Raw genomic sequence first — 25,498 nt, forward strand, 5'->3', positions numbered from 1 at the left:
AGCTCTGTGTATGCACTAGATCCTGATTTATACTCCACTTTGTCAAATGAATAAATGGAAGCAGGAAAAAAGTGGGAAAGTGGGGATGAGATGCTTATTTGTGATCTTTATCTCCCCAGCCTTTGTGTTTGGGTTCTCTCTTCATGCACTCATCCACCTCTACACTGTATTGTCTTCCTTTTTCATGCCACCCGTCTCTGTCTCCGTCGCCGTCTCCGTCTATCTACCTCACCCTTTCTCCTTTCACTCTCTCACTGTGGTGAAGAAGAGATCCTGAGCTCTGTTACGGGAAGATCTGTCGTTCTTTCTTTCCCACTGTCTCTCCTCTCTCTTTTATCTCATTCTCTCATGTGATAAGAACCAATAAGACCTGGGATTCCTTTCAAGACTATTTTGTCCCTGTATGGAGATAGAGAGACGCCTTAAACAAACAGCGTCACCGGACACACACTGTTTACTTACACTTGATTATTGAATCTGTTTCTGTGGAAATGCTTTACAGTGTTCACGGCAGAGGGAGGAAAGTAGATAGTGAGATTTGATTGAACATTTGTAACTTTTTTTTGACGTTTGTTTAACATTTATGGAAAGCGTTACGGGTGTCAGCACTTCATAACAGTCACAATGCTTTGCAAAGTTTCCCAGCATGGGGAAGGTCTTAAGGACAGAGGAGTTTATACTTTCCGGAACATTCCAGTAAGATGACAAGTTGTGGTATTTGTGTGAGAGAGAGAGAAAGAAAGATAGCAAGAGAGATGTAAGGATATGATGGTGAGGGAAAGACATGCATCATGGCTATTAGTGAGTGATAACAGGTACTAACTTGTTTCAGCAAATCGCTGTGTTATAAGTATAATAACACACTCCAGACCATGGAGTTTGGATATATATATGATATATACTGTATATAGTTATCGCTATATAGTTATATACTGTATATAGTTATCGCTCTATTTTGCCCCCTAGTGGAATAACAGAGACTAGGTCTTTTTTAAAATCTTTCAGCTCAATTACGCAGCTTAAATTTAATTCTACGCAGAAACCAGAACAAACATCAGTAAGGTGGACGCAGAATTAGCAATGATAGACAGGTATGTAAACATAATCTGTGTTAAGCTTTGAATTGTTTGCATGGCTGGCTTTACATAACTAATCAAGCAGATGCATTTTTATCATTCAGAAAACCAGGTAAAGCAATGCATTGGAAAAACCACATAGAAAAATATGAAAAAAAATCATAGAAAAATAGATGTAATTCTAGCTAACTAATGATGTCAACAATGCTAACACCTTAAAAGCTCAGGAGAGCTCATTACAAAGAAAAGCATTCAAATTTAACAGGTATAAAACTGTTTCTTATAATAATACTAATGTAATAATCATATGATTTCCAAGAGAACTTAGAAAACGTAATTTCGCCATATGGTAACACCTTAAAAGCTCATGAGAGCTCATTACAAAGAAAAACAGGATCGCGAAGGCACTCTTGGCCATTCTCATAAATCAGTAGGTGTTTCTAGTGTTATAACTTGGCTTTAAAGTAGTTGAATGGCCTAGCATGTAGCTAACAATGCTAAAGATGTTAACACTCATGAGAGCTTATTACAAAGAAAAACAAGACAGCAAGGAAATCGGTATGAGCTGAATTTTGTGTTTATAGTGTTATAACTTGGCTTTCAAGCAGCTGAAGTGAGGTCATGACAGTCCTTGCTAAAACTCTACGAGCCACCATAGATTCTGAAGGTGGAGCTTTCTGTGTATGGATTAAAGGATTAAAAAAATCATTACAATATTGTTTAATCTATCTACTTTTAACCCATCTACTTAACCATTAGAGATCTTAACTAATTTTGACTAATATTGCTTAATGCACGTTTAAGCTGTAACACACTCCTGTTTTTCCAAGCCTTGTTTATAAAGACAGGCTGAGATTTGACTGAGATTTTGAGGCTGAGATGCAGGCTCCATACCTGAGATTTGGAGTGTATATTTAATCAGTGTTATCTTTCTTCCTTCATAGGTGAGTCAGATCGCCAGGACCAATTTGCACACCGCTAACACGCTGAATAACAGCAGCATTAAAAGCTGCCCACACTCTGCGCTGTCAAGTTTAACTTTCAGACACACAGATTCACATACGCACACTGCCACAAGACTCTTTATATAACGCTAATGAAAATAACACTGCTTACATAACCACTATAGTGAGAAACCTGTCTTTACTGGTTTGCTGTCAGTTTGCTGTCAGTCAGTTTGAGATTGATCAGTTATTACGCTCCAGCAATGGATAGAGAGAAAAAGAGAGAAAGAAATGATAAATGAGAAATATGACACAGGAACCTGCATTCATTTACCAGCAAGAAGAGAAAGAACAGTCCAGGGGGACGCTTGCTGTGTCTGAGCCGAAATGGGCCAAATCTGCAATTAAGGCCGCTTTTACGAAACTTTTTTTTTTTTTTTTGATCTGTTTCCTGGAGCATCTCAAGCCCTTATTCTCTTTAAATAAGAAATATTGGCTCCAGGATCCTGAACTTGAGGTTGTGATATTGTAACACAGTTACTCTGAGTGGAACTTTAGTTAATTGGAAGAGGGTCGAGATCATTTTTATGAGGTTCATCCCACAAAATTTTGTAACACCTTTCCCTACTTTGAAAATTCTTATAATTCTAGATCATTGTCTTTTGGGCTACATTTAAAAAAAAAAAAAAGAAAGAAAAAAAAACTCTATTACTCTAAATGCATGACATGATTTTTCAGAGACATGGCTACAGATCTGATTAATTATGAATTAATTAATTATATTAATTAATTTCAGTGAAAAAACACTGTACAAAGATTTTAAACAGATTTTTGATTGGTTGTGAACAAATTATATCGAAGTATATATCTTTTTTTTTTTTTTTAATTTAATCCTAATCAAATAACACCAATTTTACTTATAAGCAGAAATGTGAGATCAGGTGAAACTGTAAATTTAGCATTTTTTCAACAGAGATTTAAAACTGTTTCTTATAATAATACTAATGTAATAATCATATGGTTTCCATTAGAACTTAGAAAATGCAATATTGAGATATTGGGGTAGGGGTGGTCTGGAGGAAGAGGGAAGGCTTGAAAACAACGCACCTGTAAGGTGCTAACTATTGAATTTGCTAGCTCAATATTGGATAGATGAATGGGAAATAAAAGATTTAGGGTTTTTTGTGTGTTCTGGAACAGCTACATAGTAACCAATGTTGGTACCAAAATAATAAAAAAAAAAAAAAAAAAAAAAAAAAAAAAACATAGTGCCTACCATTTTGCAATTGAATTTTGCAATTTCAGCATGATATATGGAAACCGGTGATTGTAAGTTACTCCCCAAAACAAGCACAGAATTGGTTATGAGTGCAGACTCAAGTGTGAAAATACCCTACATTTATTTTTCTGTCACAAAAAACCTCCTGTTTGCCAAAACTCCTGTTCCAGTTCAGACCAAACCATTTCCTGTAATCATTGATATGACCTGTATGTAGATTAGTTATATAGAGTAGGAAAGCGGAACAGATCCCTTTTTGTGAAAAGTTTAAAATTGTGAGCACCACAAAGTGGTTGTAAAAGCCACCAAAACAGCTTCAAAAGCAGCATCAACAGCAATGATGGAAACCTGGCAGCTGTGGTTTTGTAGTTGGCGATGGAAGCAGGGGCTCGGGCTCTAGAGGAAGCAGTAGAGGCTTCAAAAGCCGCAAAACGTGGTGGCAGTGCTGATGCTGGAGATGGATTCAAGGGATGAGGTGATAATAAAGAGTGAAAATCAAGAAACAGGCCAGGAGCTAGGAAAGCTCTGCAGAATTATACATAAAGACTTGTGCCAATGGAGAAATAAGGCAACGGATAACTGTAACTAGCTGCATAGTACATACACACATTGTGGTAAGGTTGAATTGAAGTGGCCTGGACAGAACTGAAACAGACTCTCAATCGGGTTCTCCGATTTAGTAGATTTTTCACCTCTTGCACAGATGTTGCCTTGTCTGGAACTGGGTTTCACCCCATCAGCCGATGGAACTCAACCCTTGTGTTTTGCTTCAGATCTCTAAAAGCTGACATTTCCACACATGCCAGCTTTTCTGAGCTCGTTCTGGCATCCTGATCTATTCGCAGTAACTCCCACACAAAGATTTTGTCCATGTGCCACACCATAACAGAACGTTCTCTGAGCTGGGTTGGGAAAGTTCTGGGACAGAGGTTATTCTTTTCCAATTAATTTGTATCAAAAGGAGTTATAAAATCTAAGTCTGGTGTTAGAAGGTTTAATCTAAAATGTAGTAACACTTACTATGAAGGTTATATTCATAATGAACTATGAATTGTTGTAATGCATTCATAAAGCAGTATACATCATACGTTATAAAAATGCATTACAGCTTATGGCTCTGTATCTTTATAATGCATTATGAATTGTTAATAATACGATATAATATATAGTATATATATAAAATATGATCAAGCCCAAAACTACACTACAGATGTTTGTTCAGAGGCTGTAAAATTTGCTGATAATACCTCTGCGCCAATTTATTAATAAATAAAGGAAAAAAAGGTTTCATAATTCATTATACATGCATATATAGTACATTATTCATTATATAAATGCACTGCAGATTATACAGCTACCCTTAATATCCACATTGTTCATAACATGTTATAGCACCAATACCAAAAAATCCCAGAGTCAATAAATGAATTATACCAACAATATTAACAGGAAATGTTACAGTGTGTATAATGCCTTGTGAATGCATCATAACATGTTAGGAATGTGTTCATATATCATTATATGTATGGCCTTCACTGAATGTCTTGCCGAAAATGTTTGAATCTTGATGTTTGGACTTTTTAAAAGTTACACGCTGAACTTTTCCAGGCTACTGTGTTGCATCATCCGTTGTGAAATAGGCTTTCTGCGGTCCAGTATAGACTTACTTACCTCACTGTGCTAGAGTTATCTGGTGTCAGTTTATTCCTTTAATCTCATTTTACTGTGATGGTCATTGTGCAAAATGGTAATTCTAGATAATATGAGTTGGTCAGCGTAGAAGGAGCTAGAGTGCTCAGTGTAATACCACTTTGCCAAAATTCAGTGTGGCTTGATAAAGAATCTGTATCTGGGCCGGGTCTTTGCGTCAGTTTCCTACCACATAATGCTAAATGTGAAAATAGGAGGAGACCTCTAGAGCTTGTGAGTGACTAGTGATAGGCATCAGAAGTAAATTTGATATTTGATATGAAAATAAACCCGCCATTACTGCACGTAATAAGATATAGCACGCTTGTTTTAATGCAGACAAAGGTGCCAATACATTCATCTTTACTAAAATAAATACTAGAAAGACTTTTGAGTACAAAATGTTAGATGATGCTGGTAAAACATTCCTTAGGGCAGTGCAGTATTGTGCCGGGATGTGCCATTGTAGGAAAATAATAAACAACTAATCCTAGGTGTGTACGTGTGTGTGTGTGTGTGTGTGTGTGTGCGTGTGTGTGTGTTAACACATCTCACCACAGGCTGCAGTTGTGTGCCAGGCATCATGGCGTTGGCCAGCTGCATCTGTTGGGCCAACATGGCCATATTCTTCTGCTGGATCAAGTTATTCCTGCCATTGATCTCGAGCTGCGTCTTAAGGTGGGGCGGAGGGTGCAGATACTTACAGTTCTCTCTGGAGCAGCGGCCCTGCAAAAAGAAAGAGAGAAACAGAAAGAGAGAGGGAGTTATGCACCAGGATACCAGCTAATTTTCATTCACAGCTGAAGGAAAAAAAAAAACAAACGTGAGTCACGGCTTTGTGCACCCACAGGTCAGATGTGGGCTGTTGAATGTTTTATTCTTAGATTCCCCCATCCCCACTCCAATTCACTAGTGTATACACCTTTTCTTCACTCCTTCTTTTATACCACCTTTTTGCACCTCCACTATTTTCAAAGGCAGACACAAATTTGCTATGAATCAGATTAGTCAGGTGTATACTGTATATAGTATACATATGTTCTACATATAGTAAAAATTAAGTGTAGTACACAAAGTTTCCAGTGAAACAGCATATTTTAGCTGTCAATCTTTGAGTGGTGAGTCTGTGCCAGCTGAAGCGTCAGATTCCTGTCCTTGGCTGACAGGAGTGGAACCTGACGTCGTCTTCTGCTTTTGTAGTCCAGCCACCTTAAAGATATGCTTTTCTGCTCACCATGGTTGTAAAGAGTGGTTATTCGAGCTACTGTCACCTTCCTATCAGTCTGAACCAGGCAGGCCGTTCTCCTCTGACCTCACTGGATGTTTTTCACACCATTCTGCGTAAAACGTGAATAATCCCAGTTTCTGAAATACTCAGACCAGTCCATCTGTCACCAACAACCATGCCATGGTCAAAGTCACAGAGATCACAGTTTTTCCCCATTCTGATATTACTAACACAAGCTCCTGACCTGTATCTGGATGATGTAATGCTTTGTACTGCTGCCACATGATTGGCTGTTTGAATAACTGCATGAATGAGCAGGTGTACAGGTGTTCCTATTAAAGTGGCTGGTGAATGTATATAGAAAGGGAGAAAAGGACAGAGAGAGAGAGAGAGAGAGAGAGAGAGTGACTGAGACAGAGACAGAAAACCCTCCTGTATGTATTCCTCTCAGGTCCAGACAGAGTCTGGGAGATGGCGATGATTATATATGCATAGCATTGCTGATGTTATGCACTGAATAAGAAGAGGACGACAATTCAGATGGTCATAAAGCTTTGATGCACCCCCCCCCCCCCCCCCCCCTCCTTCTTTCTCTCTCTTTCTCTTTCTCTTTGTGTGCCTCTCTCACTCTGTTCGCACCTTGGTGCTCATAGCAGTCCCATGCTGTCTCTCACTGCGCTCCCCATGAATACTGAACAGATCTGGCCAGAAGGGGCATGTGGGTGTTTGCGTATGCGTGTCTGCGCGTGTGAACACAGTGTGTCGTCAGCCACCAGGCTGTAATTACCCACAAGCAAACAAAGGCTATCACACAGGATGCAGCTGATGACCCCCCTGGCCCCCTGCTAAAACCTCTCCGTATCCAGCTCTTTTTTTTTCTCTGACAAGATGACCCACTTATTTCTCTTCTCTTCTGTCTGTCATATGTTACCAATTCATTATGTGGCCAAGACACTTCTTTTTTACATTGACTACTGTACACCTTTCTTTTCTCCTTATTTTAACTCCCAGGTTCATCCCTAGCAGTCTCCCCCCGTGATTGGTTGCTACATTCATGAATCTGCCTGGCGACTGGGAAACCGTGCATGCTGATTGGCTAGTGTGCCATGCCTGCCTGGTTCCAGCTCTGCACTGTTTCTGACACTAACCTTATTTAACTCTCTGCACGCTATTGATTGCAGCTAATTGCTAAATTCATTTCCTTTTACATGCCTGTCCCCTGGAGCCTGGAGCCTGGCTCTGTGTATGCCTCCATTAATACTGTGGACATGCTGAGGACATTTTAGCTGTTGCTGATTTTGAGCATGGCTCAAAATAACCCTTCCATCAGTTTACCATGCAATAAAATTAAGGTCAGTGCTTCTCCCTTGTTTGGGTGGAGGTAACACCAGAATCTAATCTAATACAGTGTTTGAAATATACATACAAAGCCTTCCTTTCTGGCTCCAATTTTCTGCAGTGCTTTTTGCTTTCACTAAATTTGACCAAAAGGACTGCATCATATCTCCCAGCTTCTGGAACATATCTAAGTGTCCAAAAAGAGCTGCCGGAGCTTGAAAGAGACATCCAATCACAGAGGCAGCAAATGGCGGAATAAATCGATCTCATTCGAATGGAGGGAGAGAAGCCTTCCATCTGCAAATGATGAGCATTTAAATGGGTCTGGTGGCCTGGTTTCATCAAATAGTCCAAAAAAAAAGAGACCTAGTTTCTAGATTGAGTGCTCTTTTGGTCATTCTGTCTTTTCCATGGGATAAGAACATGTAGGCGTATACCACAGCACTGTTGAATTATTGAATCTGATTGGTCAGAAGATATTGATTGACTTTCAATAACAGCAGTTATGACAATAGTTTCGTTGCAAGGTTTATAGTAATGCACTCATTCTAATATGTTATCGTTTCACAGGGTTCGCTAATTCACAGGGATTATATGGCATACATGTCACATAAATAAATTATAAAACGTGTAATTGATGATACTGAGAAGTCATCTGTGAGGAGATGCTTATTAAACATTTATGGAAGGAGTCTCCAGTGTTAGTGCTTTGTGACAGTCAGAGGTAAAGCTGTAACTTTAAGCTTTCCAACACAGCAGATTTTTCAAGACTTTGCACTGTCTGGTTTCTTGGTAACACGACAAGCTGCATTGTTTTTGTCTTATTAACTTTCAGAGAGAGAAAAAAGAGGCTGGTGAGGGAACGACTATGTACACTGGGATTATCTTGTGTCGTGAATGTTCCACAGGAATAAAAGTAACTATAAATGTATAAAAAGTAAGACATTCTGTTCTTTAGTTAATAAAAAAATGTAATCGTTGGCAAATTGCTATGGTATAAGAGGAGTAAAACACTTCGGGGCATGCAGGATCAGAAAATAATCAACTTCTTGGTAGTAACAGTATTGAGACTTTGTGTTAGACTGCATCACACCACCCTGTTGTTGATTAATTTCCTATAACCGCATGCCTCATTTTTCTTTGGTACAAAAAGAATGGCCACATACTGACTTCGCTGTTATAGTTGCTCTATAGTTGTCTTTAGCTCTTAATACGTGAGGGATGTGGTCAAAATACGTACGACGATTGAAATAAACAAGAGATACATATGATTTATTAAACATAGAAATAATAGACATCTCAGGCAGGGCTTATTTTAGGAGTAACAGCTGCTGCTCTGAGAACACGCCCCTGGGAGCACACATCCTCCTCTGCTTCGCCCTTAGCTCCAGACAACCTTTCTTTCCAACTTGTCCCAAAACTTGTCCTGTAACCCAGAGATCCAGCATACATCCCTTTTCCTCTCGTGCCCTGCTTTTTGATTATTTTCCGATAACAGCTCATCATGTTATGTTTTATTCCTTACATACCAGTCTTCTGATCAATCTGAAGCAAAAACAGAAACCTTAAGATTGACTTGTTTACTCTCTCGTAGCACAAGGTCATTTGTGGCTTCTGATACGGACGCTTTTTATTTCAGGACGGTGCTCATAGGGCTACATGACACCTTCATAAGCCCTTCATGACCAGATGACCTAAATCCAAACATTTATAAAGACATTGCATCAGGTGACAGCTGTCATAATAATTGTTTTTGTCCATTTTGATGCCAAGTTGACATAATAGCTAAGGCATGTTACAAAGTTTTTGGTTATGACATAAGGTTATGACATCTATAGCAATGTCATGTCAAATTAGAGTATTTGATATAATCAACATTTGGAGACATTTACAGAAATGCACTAAAAAAGGTGTCATAACACAACCTTATGTCAACAAACAATATATGTCATTTGACATAGTGTGTTATGTCAACTTAAAATCAGTTTTTATCAAAACTGAAAAAAGCAGTTTTACAGGTAGATGACACTGCCTGTTGGATTAAGCCTATTTATTTGTTTATGTAGGTTCATGTCAGTTCTCACAAAAGGCTTATGTAGGTGTCATGTAGCCTTATGAACACTTAAGTAAAGTGGTATTGATGGTACTGGGGGCTATGTATAATGCATGCTGTTAAAGATTTATAAATGCATTATAAACATTGCTATAAATCGTAACGGCTTATGTTTTACGCCTTATGAATGCGTTATTGCATATATTATCTACCAGAATTTTCTTTATGTAGATTTTGGCATTTTGGCATGAAATTTTGTCAAATTGGGAATGGAACTAGGCTAAAAATCATTATTAAGCCTTAATAATTAAATAATTAAATAAAAATTAATTAGCAATAAATTAATGTCAATAGTAATTTAATAATGATTTAATTAATTAATTAAATTAATAAAACAACAACAGCAACAACACTAAATGATAATAATAATAATAATAATAATAATAATAATAATAATAATAATAATAATAATAATTCATTAACATTTATTGATATTTTAATTAATAATTTATAAGATCTAACTTTTTTCATTTTTTTCCTCCAAATTTCTATTCATAGACAATTTTACTTCATTCTAAATATAAATGCTTAAAACAAGCACAATTATTTATTAAATTGTATTATTTATAAATTTATTAAAATATTTCATTTGATTATTGTTGTATACGTTTTATCATGATCTCATTTTATGAAGTATTACATATCAGATTCACCTTTATTCATTATATTTTCACTCTTGGTGTTCAAACACACTTTAAGCACACTTCTTACACAAAGAGCCCTCAGTACACTAACCACTCACACACACACACACACACACATGCACACGCACACGCGCACACACAGATATCTACCACTGTGTGTGTTCAGAGAGAGGCTAACTAGCACAGATCATACTGCAATGAGGAAAGCAAATCCCTCTAGAAGCTTCTCTCTGTGGTCAGTAATAAAAAGCGAGGGTGGCAGGATTGGCCCATATCTCACACTGTCACTAAACGAGTGTGAGCTTGTAACCTGTCTGTATCAGTGTCGCTGTACCCTCATATGCGGTCGGAGTACTAATGATCAGGCTGCTCGATGGAGACCTTGGCTATCTAAAATTGGTGTTTATGTGTCTGGGAAATTGATACTTGAGTTTGTAGGCCAGAGTGCACGTTGTGTGTATTCGCTTTATCCCTCTGCACCACAGATCTATTATTAGCGGGAAAACTGGAGCGAATTTATCTGGGGCTATTAGACTGTGTCACTTGTACGAGCCTGATATGGACTTTTTGTGTGAAAGCGTGGGTGCCTACGAGTGTGTGTATAAACAAATGCATGAATGCTTAAAAGTGTGTTACAGCGTCAACACCAAGAGTTTTTATAGCGTCTAATGTAGATGTGAGAAGTGGGCGAGAAACCTGCAGAGGAGATCATATGCTATGAAGGGTTATAAAACTCTGTGTGTGTGTGTGTGTGTGTATGTGTGTGTGTCTATATAGAGCACTCTGCTGTTATAAATCACCTTGGCCTGATTATAGCAGACGTCTCTTTGCTGTAATTCAGTAGCCAGAGAGCAGCAGAAAGAGAGAGAAGGAAAGAGAGGTGGAAAGAGAATCTGATGCAGGATCACTTTTTTTTTTTTTTGAAACAGATTCAGCATTTTCCAAATATCTTTGTGGTTAGCCAACTCACCAAACAGCCTGAAAGGAGAGAGTGTGAGAAAATAAAAGCTGAAGTTTTAGATGCTTGTGTCAGGTTTGAGATGTCCAGACTGCTCAGGCTGCAAAAGCACCATGACTAATGTTTAATTACAGGGGAAAAAACTCTGTCTTATCCAGATAGAACTCTCTTTTGCCAAACACCTTATAATTATCCTCTATAATATAATTATAGGCAGCTCACCAGTGGACAGCCGAACTTAGTCAAACCTGCCATATCTCTGATCTTAATGGCCCTCATAGTGGCGGGCCAAAATGTGCCATTTTTAAATCCTTAATAGAAACTGAAACTATTCTTATTTATGTTATGATTAGGTTAAGATCATGCTGATCTGTGATCTGTAAAATGGCAAATTTTCACTCCCACCTGTGCACTTAGACGTGCTATCAGGAGGAATCACAAGTATGTGAGGTGCTTTTATATGTCTATTGTTTTTTTTAAATGAGATGTTAAGATATATTTGATATTTTAAAATACCCAAATTTTTCAAATGTTTTGCTGTAAAATCAATCAATGATCAGTATTACACTATATGGACAAAAGTATGTGCTTACCTGACCATTACCCCTATATGTTGGCCTTCCCTAAACTTTTTTTAAACACACAATTGTATAGTCTTTGTATGCTGTAGCTTTTAAGATTTCCCTTCACTTGAACTAAAAGGACTTGCCCCAAACCCGTTTCAGCATGACAATGTCCCTGTGCCATGCTGGGTATGGAAGAACTAAGTGTCCTGCAGATCCCTGTCCTCAACATGCCAGAAAATATAGACCTTCATATATTTCACATATCTAGATTTTCACATTGTGGGCGTGTTTCATAGCAAAATCAACAAAGCGGATTTTCAAAGTTGATTATTTTTCTTTAACAGCGTATCCAGATGTCCTTTTTATTGCTCGTATTCCACAGCAATTTCTCAGCGATTACAATTTTTCATGAATTAAAGAACAAAATGAAAGAAAATTCAGTTTGTGGTTATGTTGTGTAATACGGAACATTCACAAAACTAGTTCCTGTTATCACTTATCTTATAGCAGCTATAAACAGTAATTCCTTCACCAGCCTGTTTTTTTTCTCTTGAAATTAATATGTTAAAAAAAACTGTAGCTTGTCCTGTTACTAAGAAACCAGGAAACACAAAGTCCTGAAGACTTTCCCATAGCGGAAAACATAGACTGGTTGCAAAACGCTGACGCTGGAGACTCCTTCTCTAAATGTTAAACGAGTGTCACCTTACAGTAAACCCCACTTTACTGTCAATTACATATGCTTCTTTTTGTTAAGTAACACATTTCTGTATAAGTTGTTACTATCAAAACAATGTTATAGAAAATTAATGAATAATTTCTGACCAATCAGATTCCAGAATCCAGCAGTACTCTGAAAGATATTAATCTGTAGTATTATTACTACATTTTTATTTAAAAAACTGTAAGCAAATCTATAGTATGTCTTTAATGCAATTATGCCATTAGCATGGATACAAGTTAAAAGCACCTGTATGGTAGGTTTACCTGATATAATAATTATGTATATCATTGCACAACTCTGAATTATTCACGAGTATCTGGAGAATCTGAAGATAATATTAGGTCAATGTGGGTTACATCTTGAATGTTTCTTTAGTGTGTGCTTTGGAGGTAAAAAGTGCACAGACTGCAGAGAGCTAGCGTGGATAGAAAATATGCGGAATGTAAAGAGTGTGTTTGTAAAGCTGGATTTAAAACCCAGGTGATATGTTTGACCTTCTGAACTGCACAGATCATAAAAGAGAGAGTGTGTGTTACAGCTTACAGCGGAGGATCATGTAGTGTTCACCTCAGATGAACCAGCACACACACACACACACACACACACAAACAGCAGTTAGCAGCAGTGCCGCGGGACTCAGGTGTCAGGTGACACGCTCGTATATTTCCCGCTCTCTGACATCACTGCTCTTGCAGAAGCTCTGTTCCTGAAAGCATCAAAACCATTTTCACGTCCATTTCCGATAAACAGCATGTAAGCTGTGTGTGTGTGTGTGTGTGTGAGACGCACACTGTGACTCAGAGGGTGTTTGGTGCAAAAGAAAAAGCACAGTGCATTTAAAACGAATAAAGTGTCTATGTGTGGACATGTGTGTGTGTGTCTTTAAGGAGCGTAAGTGCACAAGGGTGCGTCACATGATGTTTTTCAGCTGCCGTCATATCGGACACCCCGCAGACGCACCCAAAACCTGTCTCACTCCCAAGCACTCCCAGGATGCAATGCAGCATTTAACAGCTTCATTTACATAGCTCACTCACTTTCTCTCACTCTCTTTTTTTTCCTGTTTGGATCATTCACACAAAAATCTTCATAGTAATCATCACCCTAGAGCATTCTGGGTAATTACAATGCCACTTTTATCCTTAATCCCATTGCCCTCATCGTCATTCCACAAAAAGCAGACACTAATGACAGCTAATCTTCGCTCTTTATGTGACCGCTTTGTAAACAGCACCAAGCCGGAGGACAAATTAATCAACGTCTAGAGTAAATATTTTCTTTATTTCATTTTGTTATGTCTGAAAGGCTGATCTGAATGACTTTCATCCTGTATGCCTTAATGAACACAACTCCATTCAGGTGCGTTCGGGTACATCAATTGTTTCGGGCCACTGATGTGTGTCAGCGTGTGTCTGTCTCGTCTGTTTTTAACTTTACCTCTTGAAGGACAACAGAATGTAGAGCGACACAAATAAAGAGAGAGAGAGGTGGTGCAGTCAGGAAGATAAAATAAATAAAGATAAAAATACAACGTGACAAAGTGATAGAATGCAGAGTGCCCTAGGGACAGAGGAAGCAAAAATTGGCAGCGAAAGTGAGAAGGTGCCACCTGGGGTGCCAATATTAACCGCTGCATGTGATGTGACACGATACACATTGCCATTGCCATACACAGTGCCATTGCACTCGTTCAGACTGATCGTGAATAAAAATCTGGTGAAAGACATTGCAAATTCACAGGAAAACAAGAGGCCAGGCTATGTGTTATTAATTTTTGGACAAAAGGAGTAACTGCTCATTACTCAAGAAAAGAACTCTACCGTGAAACACATTAAATATGTTTAGCTTGAAATATTTTAGCAGTTCTACTGCTAATTTGTTGGTTTTACTGCTGTATTTTTGTTATTCTTGTTAGAAGTTAGTGGTTGTCTGCCATGCTGATGTCACATGTGGACATTGCTATCACACTTACAATGGTGTTCAATAGAAGAAAAGATTTAAGGATCTCAATCGTAAAAGATAACAGTCAAGTTTTGCTTTTAGCTTCTAAAATCAAAAGAGCTCCTTTTCTAACTCGCAACATTCAACGTTATATTAATGAGAAATCCAACGTAGTTTAAACAACAAACTACACTTGCTAGGTTCTTCTGGTTGAAATAGACCACTGAAGTAGGAATGCACTGTTTTGACTTCAGTTTTCTGTGAAAATTTACCCAAGATTAGCGCCTCAAAGTTGAAAGTTTCACTCAAACCTTTTTAACAATTTTACGATTTTTATGATGATTCTCAAAAGCTTTAAATTACAATCCAAAATCTGAATTTAAACAGCAATTTGCTTTTTGTTTCAATGCTCTCATTCTAATCGTTTCTATAGTAACAACTAACCCAGGGACTTATATTGTGGACGCTTCACATAATCCAAGTCTAATAATAAACAGAATAAAAATGGGTTGTTTTTAACAAATTAAAATACAATATGTAATTGTTGATATGGTGAAGTTTACCGTAAATGGTTAACCTTTTTGGAAGGAGTCTCCAGTGTCACTGCTTTGTAAAAGTAAATTTCATGCCAAAATAACGTCTTTAAGACTTTTTGCGTGTACATGATCTGCATTTTTTAAAATTATCTTTATTATATTGTCTTGTAGTTGTTGTAATGTAAGTGATAATAGGAACTTGTTATTAAAAGTAACTATAAATGATATGTATGAAGTCATTCTTTATTAAATAAATAATTGTAATTATTGGCATTGGCACTTACTGCTCTCTACGTAATATCAGTGTCAGTAGTAGCGCTAAAAAACCCATATCAGACGACAACTAGGAAGGAGTGGTTAGAAGAAAAAGGCAAACATACACCAGAACAGCTAGAACAGCCAACATTGCTAACAATCAAATCCTAGCATGCAGAAAGAGAAAAAAAACCCACAAAAAGCCTAGTGTATGTTGGTTGATGATGCAGGCATTTTTTTTTCAGAAGTGCGCCAAGCAACAGTAAGAAAACAGTGAGCACTACGTAATAATAAGCAGCTCATCCATTAGTTTTCACCATCCAAAGAGTCCTCAACCCTACATCAGGGTTGAAGTAAATGAAGTGAAATTAAGAAAAAGCATAGATGTTCAAACCTCTGTGAACTCATGAGAGAAGAAGAAATTCAAAACTCAAACCTCAATGATGCGTATTAGTGCTAACATTACAAACCCGTACTCAGGAATTCTAGGAAATTTGTAGAAAAGCTGAAAAAATTGTAAGAACGATTTCTGAGGGTTCTGTTTGAGCTTTCTAAAGAAAGCCGTCAGTGCTAATCTGCCTCTCAGATTCTCTTAACCTTAAAAATACACAACATTTTATACAGGTTGGGTCATGCATGAAAGTTCTCTCAAAGTTATAATCTTGAGACCATCTTGATCTGGGTTATTGTTATTGTTCTAACCTGTTTTCAGCTCTGCCCATATTGTAATTCATGCCAATAAAGCTATTAAAATGAACAGAGACATACAGTATGTGTGGAGAGAGAAGATAAAAAGCAAGAGAGAGAGAGAGAGAGAGAGAGAGAGAGAGAGAGGTTTTTATTTCCCACATTCTTTTCGACAGCTTCAGGAGTTTGGATAGCGCACGAAGAGATACGAGGATTAACGTGAACGTCCTGATGTCTCCAGCAAGCTCTGATCTCCGGCCCACCGTTCATTCATTCATTTACACACACACACAAAGAGAGAGAAAGAGAGGGAGAAAGAGAGAGAGAGAGAGAGAGAGAGAGAGAGAGAAATCTGCTATTCGCATCAGTGTTAATCAAAGCAGAGTGCCAGGGACTCTCCTCTCTCTGGGCTTTATCTGATGGAAAACTACTGCACGCTACGTCAATTCTTCACACGCTCAGGCTATCAACAGGTCCAACACACACACACACACACACACACACACATATTTTCACTGACATAATGCTATTCTTACACCTAGATCTGACACTAACCTTAACCCCAAGAACCAAAAGGAAAACTTTTTTTTTTTTTAATAAAGCTGCAGTTTTGAAAATGGGCCATGGGGACCAACCAAATGTTCCCAAAAGGTCAAACCTGTCAGATATTCCTATCCTTGTGGGGACATTTGGTCCCCGCTATGATAGAAAAACATGTCTGGAAGAATTAGATCATCTTTCCAGATGAGCATCTACTCCCCTTGTCCAGATGTTTGAATCAACTACCAGGAATTGTTTTGTCTCTCATTAGTCATGACGACCAAATGCAAATTTGTCAAACTGCATTTCTCAAATAAATAAATCACATCATTCTTTACTAATATAAATCAAAAGTGTTCCGACTGAAATGTTAACAGAGTTTATATGTTATTATACAACAGCTCCTTTAATCTGATTGGTAGACGGTGTTGATTAATTTTCTATAACAGCAGCTCTGACAGCTTCAGGCTGCAAAACAAATCACAGGTTTATATTAATAATACATTATATTATTGTTTCTATTTCTGTGTAGCAACTTACATGTATGGGGGATGACATTGGATCCCACATAATCTAACACTAAGATTAGACAGAATAAAACACATTGTTATTTAAAAAATACAGACATGTAAATATTGATATGGTTACGTTTTCTGTTTGGAGATGTTTATTTAACATTTACGGAAGGAGTCTCCAGTGTCGGCGCTTTGTAACAGTCAGAAAGTTTTCCAGGGCAAGAAAATCTTTAGAACAGAGGACGTTGCGTTGTCTTGGTAACACGACAAGCTGCGTTTTTCATCTTATTATAACAGGAACTGACTTGTTTCTGGATGATACACAACATTAAATGTAACTATATACAATATGTATGATGTTTTGTTCATAATAAATTACAAAAACTGTAATGATTGGCAAAATGCTGCAGTAAAAGAGGAATAAAATACTTTAGGACATGCTGTTATTGGAAAATAATCAACTTTGGGGTGGTAACAGTATCTCTTCTTTGCGTCAGCCCACCTCATCATTGATTATTTTACAGCCTACTAAACCAAATTCATAACTATTTTCACCACTCGAGTCATTATAAGTGGTACAAAATCAGGAAATCCAACCACGCCAATGTTGTTTCCTTGAATTTATAGGAATTTCTCTTAATATTGTAGTACTACAATATTTCATTTGTATGCATAGAGTGATTGTTTGAAACCTATTGGATGAGTGGTGGAAAATTTGTGTTTAAACAAGTTGTGTTTAAAGCAGATGCTGTTACAACAATATTAAAAAGATACATTTTCACCTGAGATAAATGCTGTTTTCATTTCTAATAAATGATGAAACTTTTTGGACTTGTTTACAGCCCTAGACAGACAGACCAGTACCACACCTTCCCGTCTGGTCATTATTAATACCCCTTTAATGTCAACCCAACAAACATCCATTACCTCCACCAGGAACCAGAAGACAGAGAAAGAGAGAGAACCCTGCTCCAATGATAATGACTCTCTCAGATCGGACATTGGCAGACTGATGGCGACCTTTCGTTCGCTCGCCATTTGCCCACATCACTAATCTTTAAACCAGTACTGACTGATCGCTCCACTGGTATCGATGTACCAAATGGAGGAAGGAAAAAAAACAGCTTTTCTGAGGAAGGAGAGGATCGATGGCTCGTCCTGGCCTGAGAATGTCTCTCTGATGAGCCTCGATTCTTGCCATGCTTTTCAGGCAATGGTGGTCAAATCTGTGGTGGTAAATGGTGGTCACATTGTGCTTTTTAACCATTTGTAGTTACATTTAATGTTTTGTAACATTAGTGAAACAAGTTAGTACCTGTTATTGCTTACGTTATAGCAATCATTCCCTCACCAGCCCCTCACCCTCTCTCTCTTTTGAAGTTAATAAGACAAAAAAATACATCTTGAAACCAGAAAGCATAAACTCCTCTTTGCTGAAGACTTTCCTGGGGTGGAAAACCTACTGACCATTACAAAGCACTGAAACTGAAGACTCCTTCCATTAATGTTAAATAATGCCTTCTAATAATAAACTCCATCATATTAATGATTATACATTTTTTTTTTTGTTAAATAACATGGTTTTTTTTTCACCCATATATTATTAGACTTAAACTATGTTGTGCATCTGCAGTACAATTTCCTTGTGAATGAGCTGTTACTATAGAAACGATAACATATTAGGACAAGCACATTCATATAAAGCTGCGATTTGCCTTGCAACCGGAACTACTGTCAGAGATTGCTTTTATAGGAAATTAATCAACACCTTCTGATTGGAGAATTCAACAGCGTTGTGGTATAATAGCATATGAGTGCTAGCCAAATGCTGAGGTCACAAACACACACCTGATGAAGCACACACACTGTTTGAAAGAGCAAACACCGTGAGATGAGAGCACATGCACACGCTGAGCTAAAGTGAAAACGTAACTGACAGGCAATTAAAGCGTTTATCATGTTTCAGAGGAAGAGATTCTGTTTGGGTGGTTCAGCTTGTCACAGTCATGCTGGTTTGCAGCAGGGTTTCTCATAACACACTGGGTAAAAATACAAAGCTCACTGACACCATCAATGACGTGATTTTCACCTGTAGCAACCCAAGCTAGATTTTTACTGCTGGTGTTTATGTCTGTCTTCGGTCAGGTTTAGATCTTGTCCATGCTGATATGGATGCGTTTTACAACTTTTTCTCTGCTCATGTATGAAAATACTCTATAGGGATGGCTAAATTTGAAAACGTTTTGACCCTGTAGTGTAGACTACAAGATGGTTTTGGCACCAACACATTACACTATTATGGAGGATGAATTAATCCGAATTAAATTAATTTGATTAACTTGTTTGGATGGAAAACTTTAAAAACGTTTCCAGTCGGATGGTAAAAATGTCTAAAAATGCAGATGGAAAATGGTAGAAAAAAAAGATCAGTTGGAACCTATTACAATTTTTCTATGTAAAAAATGTAAAAAAAAAACAATTTCAAAACAGTCTAAAAATACCAACATCTTGAAAATGGTGTAAAAACTCCTACTGAATGGAAAACATTTACAAAGGATGCCAGTGTGGCTGGAAAATCATCAATTTGAATGTGAAAACATTTTTTAAAAAATACGAAAATGTCAACAATTTTGATGTTTAAAATGGCATAAAAATCCAAATTTAATCTAACTATTTAAAAATGTTAATTTTGACGGTAACATTTTAAAACATGATTTCAATGTTATTGTCGAAATCAATGAAAAATGCGAGTGTAATTGGAAGCAAATTGAAAATGGCATAAAAAGGCAAAGTAACCTTTCAAAATTGTATAAATGCCAAATGTGGAAATTACTTTCAAATGTAACCCTATTAGTGTGAATAATTCATTATAACTACAGCCAAAAACAAATTTTATTTTGACCCTTAAAATGATTTTCTAAATGATCACATCAGACTTACTGTCTATGGTTGAATGTATATAAACCTAATGTCATAGGATCATCATCATCATCATCATCATCATCATCATCATCAGATCCTCCATCTTCTCATAATCATCAATTGTGTGTTATGAACCCAGGGCTTCACAAACACACCACTGATATCAGACTGAAAAAGCAAGCCAGTATCCAGCAGCATGGTCATGTGACACACAAATGAGGCCTTGGAGGCTTCTGGGATGTGAAGTCCACAGCATATGAAATATCTAATCAACATGCAGTTTAAAAGTAAAAAAAAAGCAGTTCTCCTGAGGTGTATTTGTTTAATATATTCTAGCGTAAGCCTCTATGTGAGCAAACAGAGCTTGATTCTTATTCACCGCAAAGTCTCACAGGACTATTGGTATGCCGTCCACGGGCATAAATCTGATCTCCTTGAAAATGGTAATGCAGGAAAATGAGGGAAGTTAAAAGAGAAGTAGGGTGAGAAGTGGAGGAGCAAATGAAGAGAGATTTTCTGCAGCATGTAGCATCTGGTGCAAGGCAGGAGTCATTAGAGGTTCTGCTTAATGATGAGACATGGACATGAAGCTTTTCTTCTTCTAATGCTTTGGACTCCTCTATGACCAGCCCTGACAAGCTGTCTTGCTAATCGTCTGACAAAGCGAACGCACTTGCTGGTACACACAATCACAGATGGATCTCTCATATCTACTCCCACAGAATGGGGCAGGTGTTGACAGATCTGTCAGCAGACTTACCCAGCTAGCATGATGTTAGCTAACATCTCGACATCCCAGCAATGTCCACTCTTCCACCGCGTAACATGATCTCAGCAGCCTGCGTGCAGCAAGACAAGCGGCGGATACGTTTCATTTTTCATGCGTGTTAAAGGGGAACATCTCATTTCACACATATTTCCGCTTAAATCCTGACTCAACCCCCTTTGGGGCTGTGTTAAATCTGCTAGTCTGTGACAAGGTCATGGTTTCTCACTTTTTGGAATCAGAAAGAGACTGTTAATGCGTTCCTGCAAAAATCTATTAAATAAACCAAAGCCACTTTTTATACATTTCAAGCACAGACCCTATTCAACCATGTCTGGGTGATGTATTATAAGACAAAAATAGGAATGAAGATTAAAAAATGAAAAAAAAAAAAAAAAATTCTTAACCTTAACCCCTCAGCTAAATTCATTTAAGTTATTAACAGTTATAAAGAGCTGGGTATTTCTTAAAAACATATTAAAAACATATTACAAGGTCTCAGAGAGGTTAGAGCTTCTCATTGAGCGCTCGTCCTCGAGGGAGACACGGAGCGAGAGGCGAGCGTCTCATTACGCTGATCAGATTAATGTAAACCCGTGCTTAGCCTCTGCAAGTAGGTGCAGGTCAGCAAAAAGGAAAGTCATCAAAGCGCTGCGATGATAAATAGGCGCCTGCTGACTTCAGATCTGTTGTGAGAACGTGGCACGTCTCCAGCCTCCTGATGCTACATGCTTTAGCGCATACAAGAGCGACAGAACAGCAACTAATTACTCAGATGAATGAGAGTTCATTAATCAGTACGAAAAAAGGACGTCCTTGTGTCCTCTGTCTGCTAGACCTGTTTGTGAGAATCCTTGAGACAGAGATGGTGCAGCAGATACATGGAGGAAAAAAAAAAAGAAAGAAACTGAGTATCAACTAGTTATGCACAAAAGTTTTGGCACCCCAGCTACATCTAATTAATAATAAACTGTAGATTTGAACCTAAGAGCTGCTGCTGTATTTATGGAGACTTTAGCGTTCTTATCCCAGGGCTGTTATTCAATGATCAATATGGACAAATGGGAGTAAATTCCTAAAGCATGAGTCTAAAAACTGCTTGCGACTATGATTTCCGCACCAGTGGGTGTTACTATGTACTGAAGAAGTGCCCAAACTTTTGCTCGTGCCATGTTTACCACACTCTATTATGTACATATGTGTTCAAATAAAGTTACTGTGTGTTAAAAGTAGCAGAAATATGTCAAATTTTATCCTTGTAGGTGTTGTATTAATGTCTTTTCCGGTAGAAAGGTACAGTAAATAAATATGAGGATTGGCCAGGGGTGCCAAAATTTTTGTATACACGTGTAAATTCATGACTGGGGAAAATCGTTCACGATGATCTCTAAGTTTAAACTGCAAGTCGGAATTTTGGGACTATTTCTCCAAACCTGGAAACTGGCAACAAGAAACATGAAATTAAAACTGATTTTTTTTTATTTTTACAATTCAATTTATGAAAAATTACAGCTGTAATTCTTTTTAACTTCTGTTAGTAGATAAGTAAGAGATTTGCTATTGCTTAACTTAAACATAGCCACATGTTACTGCTAGCAGATTTCCGATATAAACTACAGCCACAACATTTTACCTAATAAACATAAACATTTGGAGCAATTGGACGTTTTCCGTCTTCCCGTCTGACGTGAATGTGGAAAATCTTTATCTCAGCTTTGGTATTTAATCCCCTCTTAACTTACATTCTCTCTCATCTCCATCTCTCCTCATCACACACTTTTATTGCGTTCAAAAGAGAGCATGGCGTGATTAAAACTCTAATGGAAGAGCGGTGGAATGGAGGTGGAACTTGATGGCTTTTAGTCATAATTATTTTCCTCATTACCTTCATCGGGGACTAAATTGAAAAGTCCTGAATAGCATCAGGGAATGGAATTCTTCTCTCATTCCTCCTCCTCCTTCTTTCTTTTTTATCTGTTTGATTGCTTAATAGCTGGGATTCTGTAATTGTAGCATGTGGACTCCTTTCTTTTCATCCTCCTCTCTCTGTATCTTTCTTTATCTCTCTTTCCATATCTCTCCTTGTCTCTGGTCAGAATTTGCTCTGCCCTCCTTTTATATTCTTGGCCTGTTATTGGGGAAAGAAAATCACTCTAATCTAATTCTTTCTTCACTTTGTTTTTGAGCTTTTAGACACACGGATTGCAACTGAAGGGCTCTTTTGCTATTAAGAATGGAAAAAGGACAGAAGGACTGGTTGTGCAGCGACACAAAGGGATGTGATTGTGTTAAAAAGCCAGGCCGCACGTGTGTGTCACTGGGTGTATGAGCTGACAGCTGAGGGAAGCTTCGGCAAAGCAAGCACGTCTGTCCATGACAAATAAAACATCTCCAACACACTCGCCTCAACAAACTTACTCGGATTTTACACATCAAGCCGTGTAAATCTATTTGCATCCCTTTGAATTCCGTAGCCTTTTAATGCTGGGATTTGAAATCTAGCAAATATATATATATATATATATATATATATATATATATATATATACACAAACATACAGGCATGTTTGTAAAGAAAGGAATAAACCACTTGGGGATGTGCTGTTATAGAAAACTAATCAAATGGAGTTACCGTTACCACCCTGAAGTTTATTATTTTCCAATAACAGCACATCCTGAAATGATTTCTTCATCTAATACCAGCAATTTGTCACTGAAACATTGTACTTTGAACCTTTTATAGTTACATTTAATGTTATGGAACGTCTGTGAGAAACCCTGACACTAGAGACTCCTTCCATAAATTAAAAAAAAACACATTATTAGGATTAGATTATGTGTAACAATGACATATTAGAATGAACTCATTAATATAAACTTGTGATTTGCTTATAGTCTGGACTACTGTTAGAGCTGCTGTTATAGAAAATCAGTTAAAGACCTTCTGACCAATCAGAATCAAGAATTCGACAGCGCTGTGGTTTGAGCAAATTTAATAAAACCCTGAACTTTCTTTACAATGTGTCATTTATCGTAATTGTAAAGCCGTGTCTGTCCGTGTTTCTGCATACAAGCTGCAGTGAGAGACACATTGAGCTGACCGTAGCCTGAACTGTGTGTGTGTGTGTGTGTGTGTCAATCTGTGCTTTTATACGCCTCTGTGAGTGTGTGTGTCTGAGTGTGTGCCTGTGCTTGTCTCAGGCCTTGTCATCAGCCTTACAGCTCAAAGAAACAGCTCTGTTTATTTAAAGTGTGCTCGAACAAAGAGCCTCACAAAACACGCTGGCTGAAATTTTGAACGTTAGGAAACGTTTAAAAAAACACCAGTAATGTTTTACAACTCGGAATATATGACGAATATAATAACACACAGTCTGTTTTACTTTCGCTGTTTATAAATGCAGAAAGTACCAGAACTTTTGGTACCCGAAAAACTTTTTTTTTTTTTTTTTAAGCACCATTTTACGATTAAGCTTTGCACTTATGGTAAGACAAAGGAACATAACGGTGATCATGTGATGTTTCTTGTGAAGTCAAGGTAATTAAAAAAATGAAAAAAAAAAAACAAAACAAAACCTATAAGTACATCTAAAAGAAATGCTGTTCAGTGTCTTCTGGACATTTCTGCATATACCTCAGTGCTACTGAATTGTCTATTGTGATTAGTCAGAAGGTGTTGATTAATTTTCTTGGGCTTGATCTGCAGTTGCAAACTCGACTTGTCATAAATCTGACAACTTTGACAACTCTGTTTAAATTTAGGATGTGATTGGAGTGCTAGAGTGTGAAAGTGCATTAAATCTTTTAACAAAATATTATATTTTTGCCGAAATTAGTTTATAGAATGCGGGCGCTGTCCCAGTATACGTCGTAACTTGCCGTCTTGCTCCCGGAAGTCTGATAGTAGCGGCTCTGACAGTAGGGCGAGGCAAGGTTTATATTAACGCAAGTCAAAGTCATAACAAATAGCTACAAGTACTAACCCTGCCCCTAACCTTAATCTTAACCATTTTAAATCTTTCATACAAGTCTAACTAATTTCCAACTCAGCTGTTTTGATTTGTATTATTACAGAAACTAGCTAATAAACATCTACTGGTAATACCTGTTAATCTAACGTTGACTATGGATATTATGGAAGATAAGATTGGGAATGATTGTATGCTATTAATATCTCATTTATTTCAGTAATTTAAGGTCTTTCACAAGGTGAAATGCTTCTGTGAGTGTTTGACCTAAATCTATGGTCGCTGACATATCCAAACACGACCTATAATGATTTATAAGGCTGCGATTAGCTGTTTAAATTAAATATTTATAAAGAACCAGAACCCTTATTGAGAGTGTGTTTACTATCCAGCTCCAAGTGCCTTATCAGCGGTTACTGCTTCCTGAAATCTTACTGATACGTTTGTGCCAACAGTTGGCACCCAAGCCGGAAAGCGATACCTGCGCATGTCCAAGTCCTTTCAGCCACAGAATTTCGGACTGCAGGCATATTTTAGAAAGAAATAAAAAAGCAAATTAGGCATCTCCCAGCCATCGCTAACTTGGACACGCAACATGCACATGTTAAACAGAACTTCCACACAATCACAGTTTTTTTTCCACCAAATGCTATTGTAGCTATTGACTGCACTCATGTCGCAAATTACAAAACGCATTTGTTACAAAACGCACATGACTCATTCATTTCGCAAGATCCCTGCTTCAGCAAAGTTGCTTTTCTTTGGGCGTTTCTCTGTGAATTTTTTTTTTTTCAGTTTTCATAAATATT

At 37.5% G+C, this 25,498-nt stretch overlaps 1 protein-coding gene across 11 annotated transcripts in view; it reads right to left on the reverse strand.

Moving 5' to 3' along the window:
• Nucleotides 1-25,498, reverse strand: part of LOC113543058 (muscleblind-like protein 1) — a 115,779-nt gene that overhangs the window by 23,756 nt on the left and 66,525 nt on the right. For all 11 annotated transcript variants that reach the window (XM_026941022.3, XM_026941021.3, XM_053227682.1 and 8 more), the window contains one exon: nucleotides 5,544-5,714. In XM_026941022.3, coding sequence (XP_026796823.1) covers nucleotides 5,544-5,714 — 171 coding nt within the window. The remainder of the gene's footprint in view (nucleotides 1-5,543; nucleotides 5,715-25,498) is intronic.

This window comes from Pangasianodon hypophthalmus, chromosome 21 (assembly GCF_027358585.1).
Source record: "Pangasianodon hypophthalmus isolate fPanHyp1 chromosome 21, fPanHyp1.pri, whole genome shotgun sequence".
NCBI lineage: Eukaryota > Metazoa > Chordata > Actinopteri > Siluriformes > Pangasiidae > Pangasianodon > Pangasianodon hypophthalmus.